General features: G+C 61.0%; 1 protein-coding gene across 3 annotated transcripts; it reads left to right on the forward strand.

Moving 5' to 3' along the window:
• Nucleotides 1-53: 53 nt before the first annotated feature.
• SNX11 (sorting nexin 11) lies at nt 54-9,200 on the forward strand. Of its 3 annotated transcripts, none has more exons than XM_067312135.1 (7): nt 54-104; nt 5,005-5,053; nt 5,486-5,572; nt 5,718-5,818; nt 5,938-6,036; nt 6,267-6,479; nt 7,980-9,200. In XM_067312135.1, the coding sequence occupies exons 2-7, from the start codon at nt 5,033-5,035 to the stop codon at nt 8,104-8,106; spliced, it is 648 nt and encodes a 215-aa protein (XP_067168236.1). In that variant the 5' UTR covers nt 54-104; nt 5,005-5,032; the 3' UTR covers nt 8,107-9,200. The 3 variants fall into 3 exon arrangements, with proteins under 3 accessions (XP_067168236.1, XP_013798382.1, XP_013798383.1); XM_013942928.2 differs by lacking the exon at nt 54-104 and adding an exon at nt 3,864-4,273; XM_013942929.2 differs by lacking the exons at nt 54-104; nt 5,486-5,572 and adding an exon at nt 3,864-4,273.
• The last annotated feature ends 3,046 nt before the right edge of the window (nt 9,201-12,246 follow it).

The raw sequence follows: 12,246 nt of genomic DNA on the forward strand, positions 1-12,246 counted from the left end.
CCCAGAGCGCCCCGCGCCGCGCCGGAAGCGGAAGCGCGCCGCACTCGCTATAAGGCCGCCGCGCCGCCGCGCCTGTTTAAAGGGGCCGCGTCCGTCAGGAGGAGGTGAGGGGGCCCCGGGGGGAGGTGGGGGCGCCGACACCGGCGGGGTGCCCTGGGCCGGGGGGAGGGAAACCTCCCTATTCCCCTGGTGCTGGGGGAGCGCCGGCCCTGGGGCAGGGAGGCAGCCCTGGGCCTGCCTGATGGCAGAGGGGCGCCTTGTCTGCCTCATGGGCTGCGCTGGGGCCTGGCCCGGGGATGGGGCCTGGCCCCGGGGGGGGGGGGGCGCTGGGATGGGGCCTGGCTCGGGGGGGGGGGGGCAGTGGGGCAGAGCTGTAGTGGGGCGGGTCCTTGCCCTGCCTGCTCTGGTACTGCCCCTGGGGGTGGCCCTGGGACGGGGCCTTGCCCTGCCAGCCCCCCCTGGGGTGGCCCTGGGATGGGGTCTCATCCCGCCCGCCCTGGCGCTGCCCCCGGGGGTGGCAGCGGGACGTGGCTGCAGTGGGGCAGGGACCCACCTTATCTGCCACGGCTCCTCCCGTCGGGGGGGGGGCTGCGCGGGGGTAACTGAGTTGCAGCAGAATCGTCCCCTCCCTGCCTAAAACACGGGGAACAGCGGCCTTGGCGCCGTTCCGAGTGCCGCCCTGGAGGGGCACGGGGCGGACGGAGCGCTGGCCCCCTCGCGCAGCGGGTGACAGCCGCCCCTGCTCGCGCTAACGGCCCCGCCGAGCTCGGTGGCAGCTCTGCTGCCTCTCTGCCACGTGAGTGCGTTGACACGAGTGTGGTTACAAGCCTGGCCCTTGCACAGGTGCAGGTGTGGCGTTTGTCAGTTTGGAGAAATCTTGTTCTGTTTGGAAGTGATGAACTGGGGGAATCCCCTTTTGGGGCATCTGTTTGGATGTGGAGCCCTTTCCCTGCTAGAAGGAAAAACAATTGCAGAAAATCTCTCCGAGGTGCTGCTTTTGAATGGAAATCCAGTTCGTTATTCTGTCCAAGCGTGACAAGTAAAAGCAGAAACAAGCTGGACTTGTTCTTCCCCCCCCCGTTTGCCTGCTGTGGAACTCCTCTGTGAAGCTTTCCTCAAAACTCAAAGCTAAACCAGAAGTCGCTCGGGGCCTGGAGTCCTGCTGTTTGTGCCAAGGATGGAAGTGAAGCCTCAGGCCACCAGCGGGCTGGCCTGGAGTTGTGCAGGGAACAGCTCTGGGGGAGGGAGGGTCTCCTGCGGCCCCGGAGGGGATGCAGAGCTGCATGTCAGGAGCTGGATGATGTGGTCATCAACGTGTGCTGGTAGGAAAGAGTATTCAGTGCAGACTGCACTGATAAGGAGAGTTAGAGACTGCTAAGGATGTGTCTGAGTCAGCCAGGCAGATAAAAGATAGTGAATAAAAGATAAAAACAAGCACTTTATCTGTAAGATGTGCATGTATAGGGCTGACTTGGCAGCCTGGAGTTGGACCACTTCTGCATTCTGTTTAAAAATGAAGGTTTTGTCACATCCTGGGCTGTGCTGACTGACTTTTAAATGGGTTAAGCACAGACTTGATCTGCCTGCGGAAAGACAATGCAGAAACCCCTCCTCGGTGCTGCTAACCACAGTCACTCTGGAGTCACAAGCTAGTCTTGAAATCAGGTTGGAAGTCATGAGGCTCTGAGAGCACAGATGAGGGGGTTTAAATTTGGCTCCCAACCCTCTTGTCCTTCCAGCCAGGAGGCGTTGAAAGTGTGAGCCCTGAAAACACTAAAATGCATATTGGAGGAAGATTAAACCAAATCCAAACCATGTATCCCAGGGCCCATTAAACTGAGGCTTTAAGCAAAAGCTCCAAAAGAGGATTTGGCATCACTGTTTAAAGCTAATTCAAAGCTGCCTTCTCCATTTGGTTTAAGTTCATTTATCAAATTAAGATCAATTAGCTCTAAATAAAGCTTAAATGAGATTATGCATTTCCTGGTACAATGATGAATGAAAGTATCGGTAAAAGACGTGAGCATTGCTTCCTAGGTTATCTTTAAACAAATAACTAAGCCCTTGTGATACACTAGGCCCCCAAGCCAAATTCCGGTGTCCTGGTGCAAACTAGTCTTTCTAGCTCTGCCCGAGGCACCTGATCACCAGCTGGTCCCTCTGCCCTGGGCTCTGAGCGCTGCCGCTCTCTGACTAACCCACCTGGGTTCTCCCTCAGCCTGCCCACCTCCTCGGGGAGCTCTCTGCCCCTCCTGGGTCCCTGCTCTTTGGAGCACCCTCTCCGTAGCTGGGAAATTAAATTTCTCTTCCTGGCAATTCTCTGCTATTCCATTAGGCAATTTGTGAGTCTTGTCTTTTCCCCCCCCCCTCCTCCCCCCTCCCTCCTGCATTTTTAATCTAAGCAGGGCTGTTATGCAGAGCAAGGAGCTCTAAAAGCAACAGGACCAAGGCAGCGTCTCTGGGGAGGCCGAGGAACATAATGGTCAAGTTGTGCTGCTGAGCTGGTTCTGGATGGGAGCCCCCAGCACGGGGGAGGAGCTGAGCTCCCCCCTTGCTGCACTCAGCAAAGTGACTAATGTCACATTTGGCTCCTTCTCTCCCCTCCTTCCCCGGGGGAAGAATCATGTGCAGTGAAGTGTTGTGTTTTCGGTAGGTTCCCCTTGCTCTCCCCCTTGCAGCTCAAATTGGAAACAGCAGCAGCCTGACCCAGCTCCAGCAAGAGTTCAATTACTCGGAGATATCCAGAAGCTGCTTGCTGCCTGTCCTGAAACAGGGTCTCTGGCTGTCTCTCCTGAAACTCTTCTCCACTGTTTATTAACGCTTTCTGTGCTTTCCAGTGCGAATCGGATGGCTGAGGTCTTGCAGAAAGGACCTACAAACCGGTGGAGCCAGATTTTTTCAAAACGTGGTTTGTGGCTCACCCCTCCCCTTGTCCCAGCTAAAATTAGCTCCATCTTCAGAAGGGCTTTGCTTCACATCTGAGCATATAAATAAAGGCTGTGTTTCCAGCGCTGCCTGGCACTTGGCAGCTCTCATGGCCTAAAAGGCAAGACTCCAGGAACTGGGAACAGGTGAAGGGTTGCTTTGCCTCAGTGACGAGGCAGCTGTGTCCCTCGGGAGCCTGGGCTGTGACGGGCAAAGTCCTGAGCTGCCGGTTCATCCCAGGGACTCCAAAACACGTTGCAAACAATCCAGCCAGAGGAGGTGAAACCAGGACACTGAACACACTTGGTCTTCCAGCTCCCCCTGATGAGTAGCCCTGCTCTGTGTGGTGTCTGGGAGGATGCGCCCTGTCTCGGGGGGGGGTTTCACTGGCTGGACTGTGGTGCATTTATCGGTGTGGGGAGGTTATCTGGCTGTCCCCCATCCCCAGAGCACTGGCACTCTGTTTGTGGTATGGTTGCAGAACAGGAATTACTTCAGGAGCGTGTAATGAAGCGGCAAATTGGCTGACACCATCCTGCAGGACCCGGGAATGCCAGAGGGATGTGGCAGAGGAAGTGGTTTGTGTGATGGGAGTGCGCGAGCAGCTCACGATGGAGCTGAGCTGGGAGAGCTCCGTAGCCGACGGCCCGGGGTTCGCTGGGCAGCTCCGCACGTCTCTGCGGGCTGCTCAAACGCTGCTGGGGGCGGTGGTGAAGGAGTGGTGCAAGTGAGAACAGTCGCAATGCAGATACAAAATCTAACTGCATGGTGAAACTGAGGCACTGAATTTGTTGCTTACACAGGGGAATTGTGAAAGAGCTGGAGAAAAACGGTCTGTCTGTATCTGGTGCTAATGGGAGACTTACTGTGGCGGCAGCTGGAGAACTGGTGTCTGCAGATGAAAAGCAGGTTTCCTCTCGCAGCCCAGGAGTGCTGGTCCACTGGGTCTGGCAGCAGACCCCACAGTGGGCTGGCTGCTTTTCCCCGCTCAACCGTCTCAGCTGGGCTCGTGCTGGACAGCTGACTGCCTACGGCAGAGGGAGAGGGAGGCCTGGAAGAGAAGGATCTGTGTGATAAAAGCAGCGCTTTCTCCTCTCCAGCTGAACCGGCTCCCCTGGCGTTTCAGTGCAAGCCTGCCCGTGCGGCGTGGGGACGGGCTCTTCCAGCCTGTCTCCCTCCTGCACTGCTGGTTCTGGCTCCGGGTGGAGGTGCCACGGGGAACCTGGGGGCTCGGTGCTGCACGGCGAGGAGGCCGTTCCCGGCTAACAGGGTGTCCAGACTTATACCGGGGAAGGAGACACAGGAGCAGCAACCTGGGGCTGCCAGCTCAGCCCCGCATGGCTCCAAGGTGATCAGACAGACTTTGTGCTCGGTGAGGGCTCTTCGGGAGCTGCGTCCAGCCTTCCCGGAGACCTTGTTACTCTGCGTGGGAGTGGAGTGCGCTGCATCAGAGCTGGCTGTCCCCTTCCCCTCCTGGGGTGGTTACGGCCCTTCCCGGGTGCTCAGCGCCATTGCTGGGCTCCCCTGTGGGCTGCAACCCTGCTGCTCCCGGGGGAAAGGATGGGCTGGATGTCTCCCAGGAGCGAGGGGAGGCTCTGAGCTTGGAGCCCTGCTCACCTCTGTCTGCAGTGCGGGGATTTCCAAGTGCCGTCCCGCAAGGTTGTAGGAGCCTGGTGCCTCTCTGTGGGTGGAGGTGACCTGCGGACGAGCTGTGGAGGAAAGGGCTGCCTCAGGCTCCGGCTGTGGTCACGGAGCGGTTTCCAGCACACCCCAGCGAGAGCTCGAAGGGCCCCCTTGCCTCGGGAGCACGTGGGAGTTTAGTGCTGGTGCGCAGCAGCCCTTAGGGGAGAGAGGAGTCGAAAGCTCTTTATTTGGTGGTGACCGAGGGGAAAGGATCCCAGAAGACAGCTGTGTGCGGATGTGGGGGCTGGAGGGATGCTGCTGGATGGGACTGAGGTGGAGGATGCCCAGCCTGGGGATGCAGGGTACATCAGGGACTAGTGCAGACCCTGATGACTGGGTGATGGATCTTGTTTGTCTCACTATCCTTTCTTCTTTTTCTTTCTTCCTTCTGTACAGATGTTTCCCTCTGGGCTCTGGCTCTAGGATGTTGGAGAACCGAGAAGAAGTAAGACCCTTTTTAACACAGGATTTGTCTCCCCTTGGCTGGGGTTTGGCATTGCTGGAGCGAATGGTCTTGGACCGAGCTCTCTGTGGAGGGGTGAGAGGTGCTGAAGGCTGGGCAGGGTCCCAGGCAGACGGAGCTGAGGGGTAGCTGGCGACGAGGATGGGAAATGCCAGAGGTGTCTGAGCTGTTTGCGCAGGGATCGCGCTGCCCCTTGGGCAGGATGGACTGGGTGGGTTACCTGTACCTGGGAGCTGCCTGGCAGGATGAGCCAGGGGGCGGTTGGGGGTACCTGACCCTGGGAACGCCTCTGAGGCCTGCATGAAGGCCGTGCCCCTCGTCCACTCCCGCCGCTCTGCGTGAGCGAGCGGCGGCAAGGCTGGTGCGGGCCACGAGCGCTGCCTCCCTGCGCTCAGGCTGTGTTTGTGCCGCCAGGAGCTGACCACGGTGCGTGTGCAGGACCCCCGGGTGCAGAACGAAGGCTCCTGGAACTCCTATGTGGATTATAAAATCTTCCTCCACGTGAGTGGAAGCTGGCAAAGGGGGGTGAACTGCAGAGCTCACTTGTGCCATACATGAGTCTTGTGAGTGGTGTTGTCTGACCGTGTCCCTCTATGTTGAGGGGGATGGAAGGAGCCACAGCTCTGATTCCATGGTATTTTTGCAGACCAACAGCAAGGCCTTTACTGCCAAGACCTCATGTGTGCGGCGCCGGTACCGTGAATTCGTGTGGCTGAGGAGGCAGCTCCAGAGGAACGCAGGCTTGGTGTAAGCATATCTTGTGCCTACCTCCTGTCCTCCACCTGCAGCCATACCCTGCATTTCCAGTTACCCATGATGTTGGGGTGACCCAACCCTGAACCGCTGCTTCTGCTCTGTTCCTGCAGGCCTGTCCCAGAGCTGCCTGGAAAATCCACCTTCTTTGTGGGCAGCACGGATGAGTTCATTGAGAAGCGGAGACAGGGGCTGCAGCAGTTCCTGGAGAAGTGAGTAAAGCACTTGAACATGCCCTTGCTGGGGCTGGATGGGGGGAAGAGGACTCCCTGCTCCAGTCTTGCTTTGCAGATGCTGGCTGTGAGCTGGAGATAGAGCAGTTGATGGTCATCCTGGCTGCCTGGGGCCCACGAGCTGTCGGATGGGCAGGACCTCCTATGCCCCGCGTGTGCTCTGCTCCTGGGGACCTGCGTCACTCTCACCTTGTTCTGTCTGTGTGCAGGGTTGTGCAGAACGTAGTCCTCCTCTCCGACAGCCGCCTGCACCTCTTCCTGCAGAGCCAGCTCTCGGTGCCCGAGATAGAGGCATGCGTGCAAGGCCAGGGCTCGCTGACGGTGACGGAAGCCATCCTGCACTATGCCATGTCCAACTGCGGCTGGGTGCAGGAGGAAGAGAGTCGCCCTGCGCTGCTGCTGGGAGGAGACCTGCAGGGCAGGTAATGCAGGTGGGGAAGGACCGGCCCGGAGGTACCACCAGCCAGGCAGCCGCAGGCTCCCTTGTGCTTTGAGCTGCTTTGTGCTGGCTCGAGCAGGACTTGCTAACGGCAGTGCTCTGAGCCGGCCAGTGACTGGCTGTCTGCACCTCCCCTTGTCAGTGCTTGCAGCTGTGAGGCTGGCTACAGCCTGATCCGAAATGGTTGGTGTCTGTGCAAGGGAGTTTCAGCAAGAGGAAAAAGCCCCTGCTGTGAAACAAGGAGCTGCTGGGCTTTCTAGGGACCCCTGAACCTTTTTGAGCTGCTTGTCCCATCCTTGTTACATGCATTTAAGGGAATTAAGTGCAGCGTGTGTCCCCCAGCCCTGCATGCTGAACAGGCAGGATTTCTGAGGGTTAGGCTAAGGGAGCTGGACATCTCAGGCTGTCACCAGCATTCTCCTGTACTGCCCTCCAGGCTCCCTGGGAGTGTCTGACCTGTCCTGGCCTTGGCCAAGGCTTAGCAGAGAAAAGCTCGAGTCCCTCGGAAGAATTTAAGCTGAGATTTAGAGGAGTCTTTAGATGTTTTCCTCCCTTAATCTCTGGGGAGCAAGAAGCCTTTGGAGGCTTTTGGAGCTCAGGCTTTCTGTGCATCTTGTCTTGGTCCTTGTAGCATGAGTGGGTTGTGCAATTCCTCATGCTCATCAGAGCTTCAGAGCGCTTGCTGCGTGCTGAGGAATTAACCAGGCGTCTCCCCGCGGGAGCTGTGGGGCAGCTGCTCCCATGCAGCCAGTCAAGGGTGTTTTGCACTTGGAGGTGACTGACACGATGAGGGAGCTCATCCTGAATGTGCCACCACTGCGCCGCTCCCTGCAAGGAGCTGAACAAGCACAGACATCACCCACATGTGTCCTGGCTAATGCGCGAGTCCTGCAGCAGGCGCTGGGTCCCTGGTTGTGCTTGCTGGCAGCCCGGTGCACCTGGCAGAGACGCTCTGGGTCCCCTGCTCCTCCGACAAGATTTTTGCCTGCTTACCGGGAAGCTGCCTGGCCTTTTGCACCACCCAGTCCCTGTGTTTCTTCATCTTGGTTTTCAAATAGCAGGAAGAAAGAGGTGTCTGGACTCCAGCAAGAGACCTGTTTTTAAATAGAGCCTTTCTGGTTTAAGGAAGGGGTTTGAGGGAACAGAGCAGCCCAGGCTAATGGGTAGGTACCCAGGCACTGTGGCTTCATACATCCCGGGCTGCTGCCAGCACTGCCTTCCTCTCTCTGGTGGCAGTCTCCTCTGCTCCAGGCTCTTGTGCAGGGCTGAGCGGCTGCTGCCATGGCTGAGCTGGCTGGTTGGGAGCAGGGGGCTGTTGTGGGGCTGTGCAGAGGGAAAGCGGCCTTCACTGGGCAGAAGGGATTGCGCCAAAGCAACTGCAGGTGACTTGGATACACACGGGCGTCCCAGCCTGCTCTGGGCGGCCAGGGCCCTGCATCTTCCTTGGATCCTTTCTCCGTTCTGACCCATTTTCTCTTTCTAGCTATGCTGGCCTGGGAAGCCCACAGGGTCCAAGCTGCCTAGAGACCTTCCCTCACTGGAGTGACTTTGGCATGGAAGACAGCCACTCGGACAGTCTGGATGCACCAGCTGAGCGTGAGACACAGTAAACGGCTCTAGCGACCTCACCTGCCCTTCCCGGGACCTGCAGCACTTGCTGGGTGAGGAGGACCACCACTGAGCTGGAGGGATGTCCAGGGCAACAGGACTGGGGCTGTACTGGGAACACAGCCTTGTCCTTGGCTTTGCAGTGTCCAGGGCTCACGTGCTTTCTCCCTGCTGACTCTGGACTGTCCTTGATGTCCCAGGCAGCGTGTTCATGTAGCTCTTCTTTTCAGAGAAGAGATCTAGTGGTTAGTGAAACCTGTGTTTGTTGTTCCCATGGCCTTTGCTCTCGGACTGGAGCAGTTGGAGGGCTTAGATGGCTGCTCTGCCGTGCCAGCAGGGCCCCGTGTTCTTGGCATGTCCCTTGCCCAGCGCAGAGTCGGGTATGGCTCGATGGCTCACATCCAGCACGAGAGGGGAATGCTTTGGCCCTGGTGCAGAGCCGCAGGCTGCGAGCAGGGGCTGGCCGCTGCCCAGCTCTGTCCTCGTGGGTTTCTTGAGTTCAGTTCCCTCGCGCTCCCCTCTGAGACGCAGGCAGCAGAGGCTGCATTTCCCTGGTAATAGCCATGCTGTGCTCCTGCAGCCCACACGCTGGGTGCAGATACCATATCCACACCTGGGGCCTCCTGGCACTGCTTGCCCTGCAGGTTGTGCGCAGCTGGGATGAAGGGGGACATGCTCCCCTTGGGGGCTGTTGCCTGGGATCTCCTGTGCCCTGGGAGCACAGGGCTCGGGAACGAGGCAGCGGGGAGGTAGATGGGAGGCAGTTTCTCTCCTCTGGCCCCATGGAGGGGAAACCACTTCCAGATGGGCTCCTGCAGGAGAGCAAACGTCCTTCCGCACACACTGGTTGTTGTGCACAGCTGGGAACCTGGGGTGACAGCAAGGGAATGGGGGGGGGGCACAGCCAGTATGTAGTTTGTTTGCTAGAAGAGAAGGAGCATGTAGCTTCCCTGGAGTCGGTGTCCGGCAGTGCCTGGGCTCCGGTTGCTCTTGACGCTGCTCCCTGTACTCTCCTGCACTTTTTCCTGCTACCCTGAGCACTGGTGAAGGCAGAGCTGACGTGCTCCGACTTGAAATAAAAATGAAGTAGAAGAGACCTACTGGTGCTGGCAGTGTGTGTCCTCGCTGCGTGGGTGGAGGGAGCTGAGCGGAGCCGAGGCCAAGCTAATTGCTTTAGGGAGAAGAGCAGGTTATTGCACCTCTCCCACCCTGGCTATGCCGTTGCAATCAGCAGGGATGACCCTGCCCTGGGTGGCTTGGAGGAGAGGGGCTCCCCTGGGGAGAGCCCCAGGGGCTGGGATGGGACAGAGGGGGGCGGCGGGATTCCACCTTGTCCCTGGGGGGCTGCGGCTGCGCTGGAGCCCTCCCTGCTGCCGGAGCTGCCATCCGCGGCCCTGAGGTTTGGGTCTGGGCTCTGTTACGGAGCTGGTGTCCGACGTGCTACCTGCTGCCATCGCCAACAGCGCTGGGGCCTGAAGCGAGAAAAGAATTTGCATGGGGCTGCCCCTGGGGTGGGGGTGGGGGGTTCAGCCCCACACAGGGGGCAAAAGGGGGGGCAGGCACTGATCGGGGAAGGGGAGGGAGGGTTGAAACCCACCGAGGCGCATCTGAAATGTCAGAAGTTCACGGCGCAGGCAGGCCGGCAGATGCTGGCGCGCGGCAGCGCTGCTGCCGTTGGCTGCCCCCCCTCGTGCATATTCATGAGCGTGCGGCTCCAAATGGCGCAGCTGCGAGGCCAGCTGTGCCCGCGGCCCTCGCCCACGCGCGGCCGGGGCCACATCCTGCCCCCGGCCCCATCCAGCCCCTGAGCAAGGCTCCCACCGCCCCGCTGGGGGCATCCTTCGCCTGACGCCTGGGGCTTCCTGCGTATGGCGGCTTTGCAAACAGCAACCGCCGGGTCTCTGCAGTGACCTTGCAGCCGCTAGAGCTGGGCTTGGAGCAAGGGCTCGGGCCCCCCTCACGGCCCGGGGCAGCTAACGCCGCGGGGAGGGAAGGCCCGAGCCCCGGCAGAGCGGCGCGGTGCCCACCCCTCCCTGGCACCGGCTGCGTTTCAGAGCTGAGCGGAAATTATTTTTAGTGGTGTTGATCAGCTTTGCAAAGCTGTTGGGAAAACAGTGAGTCAGAGGCAGACCTGGCTCACCATGGCGGGGGGAGCAGCCCTCGCCGTGCCCGCGCGGCGCTCAGCAAACGTCGATCGCGCCGCGCTGCCCCGTGGCCGGAGGGAGCCCCGGCTCGGCCGGGATGCGACCCGAGAGGTGCCTGGGGCCAGGAGGCGCCGTGCAGGGCCGCTTTGCTGCAAAGATGGGGGGACCCTCGGCGGCTTTGTGTGAGCCAAGCCGTGGCCACAGCAGGGAACGGCAGCCTGCGAGCCAGCTCCGGGCATGGAGCCGTAACTCCAGCTGCTGCCGTCACAGGGTCGGGGCCGCGGAGCCGCTCAAGGTAACCTTCGCCTCTCGGAGCAGGCGAGGACGGCTCGGCCCCCTCCCTGCTCCCTCGCAGCCTGGCACGTCTCTCTCCTCCCCGCTGCTGCCAGAAAAACAGCCCCGCGGCTTGGCAGCTGGCCAGGCGCTTCAGACAGCGCATCCTCCTCGCCCCCCCGAGCACGGCTGTCTCCCAAGTCTGGGCAAACAAATTGCAGCGCGCGTCCCACCACGCTGCGCAGGCCGAGCTGGGGCACTGCGTTGCCTACGCAAGGATCCCGGGTGGCAGCTGCCGCGCTCGAACCGCTCCTGCTCCGCACTGGGGCTCGTGCAGATCACCCGGGACCAGCTGGGGCTCAGCCCGCGTGCCCTTCTCCCGTCAGCCTCCCTCCGCCTTTGCCGTCCCCCCCCTTTGCTGCTGCTGCAGAGCGGGACGGACCCCTCGCTGCTGCCAGGGCCACCGCGACGAAGGCACCAAACCAGGGCCGGTGTCCGGTGCAGCAGCGCCCTGGGAAAGGGATCCATGGCCCCAAACCTGGCCAGCTGCCGGGGAAAGGTGCCGCCAGCGTCTGTAAGCCACACGTCCATCGGCACTAGTACGACACGGTGAGCTTTGCTTGCCTGCGCCACGGAGCGGCAGCACCCATCCCTGCCCGCCGCCCTCCGAGGCGCGAGCGCGTCCTGCCCGGTCTGGACATCTGCTCAGCTGCTGGCGCAAGGGCCGAGGCCTGGCCTCGCACGAGCCCTGCCCGTGAGCGACGAGGGCTGGGAGACGGAGCCGGCCGGGCCCTGATTAAACACTCGTTGTGCTGAGCATGGCTGGAAAATGACTGTAATTACACAGTGATCCCAGCTGAGGGACCAGCTCTGATCCCGCTAATAACCCAGCCAGGTGCCTCCTTCCCTGGCTCCCAGGAGCGGGGCTGCGGCGGCCGCCAGAAGGTCTCGGGGAGCTGCTTCGTTCCGATCGGTCACGCAGCTGCCTGGAAAGCAGAGCTCTCTGACGCCAGAGGGGCTGGAGATGCCCTGCCCTGCTGAGCTCGGGGCATCCCAAATCCACCCTCAGCACCAGAGGATTTTCCTGCAGGGAGGCAGCACCGGTGGCCAACTCCGGTACACCCAGCGCCTTTGCTGGTGAGAGCGAGGCGCTATGCCAGACGGGTCCGAACGCCTCCCGCAGCCCTGGCCATATCTCCAGGGCTCCGCTTTGCAGCCGGCTGCGCTGCAAGACGTCGGTCTGGCCGGCGCCGGGGAGCCCTGCTCCGTCACGAGGGTCCCCGGGCTGGGCTCGGCCCGCTCGGCAGCACCACGGCGGGTCGGCGCTTTGGTACGAAGCCACCCCAGGCTGCCGGGCGCTGCCTTCGCCGGCTGCGCTGCCAGGGCTGCCCCGGGTGCCCATCCGCCGGCTCCCGCGGCACCCAGGGGGTTTGGGCACCCTCCCGGGAAGGCTGCAGCGAGCAGGTACTTACCACCATCTAGTGGCCCTTCAGCCAAGTGCGGCACGGGTGGGATGCGCTGATTAATCCCGGATCCTGGGCTCCGGCAGGCTGGAGCAGACGGGTTTCCTGACACTCCAAGCTCGGGCTGGGGGCGAGGGGCTGTGAGCCCCTGGCGGGGTGTCAGCCCCCAGCACCCGCAGCCGATGCCCAGCTCCGGCTCCGAACCCCCAAGCAACTTGAGGCGGGGGTTGGAAAGGAAAACAGCTTTATTCCAGGCCACCAG

The sequence above is a fragment of the Apteryx mantelli genome, chromosome 28 (assembly GCF_036417845.1).
Source record: "Apteryx mantelli isolate bAptMan1 chromosome 28, bAptMan1.hap1, whole genome shotgun sequence".
Lineage (NCBI taxonomy): Eukaryota > Metazoa > Chordata > Aves > Apterygiformes > Apterygidae > Apteryx > Apteryx mantelli.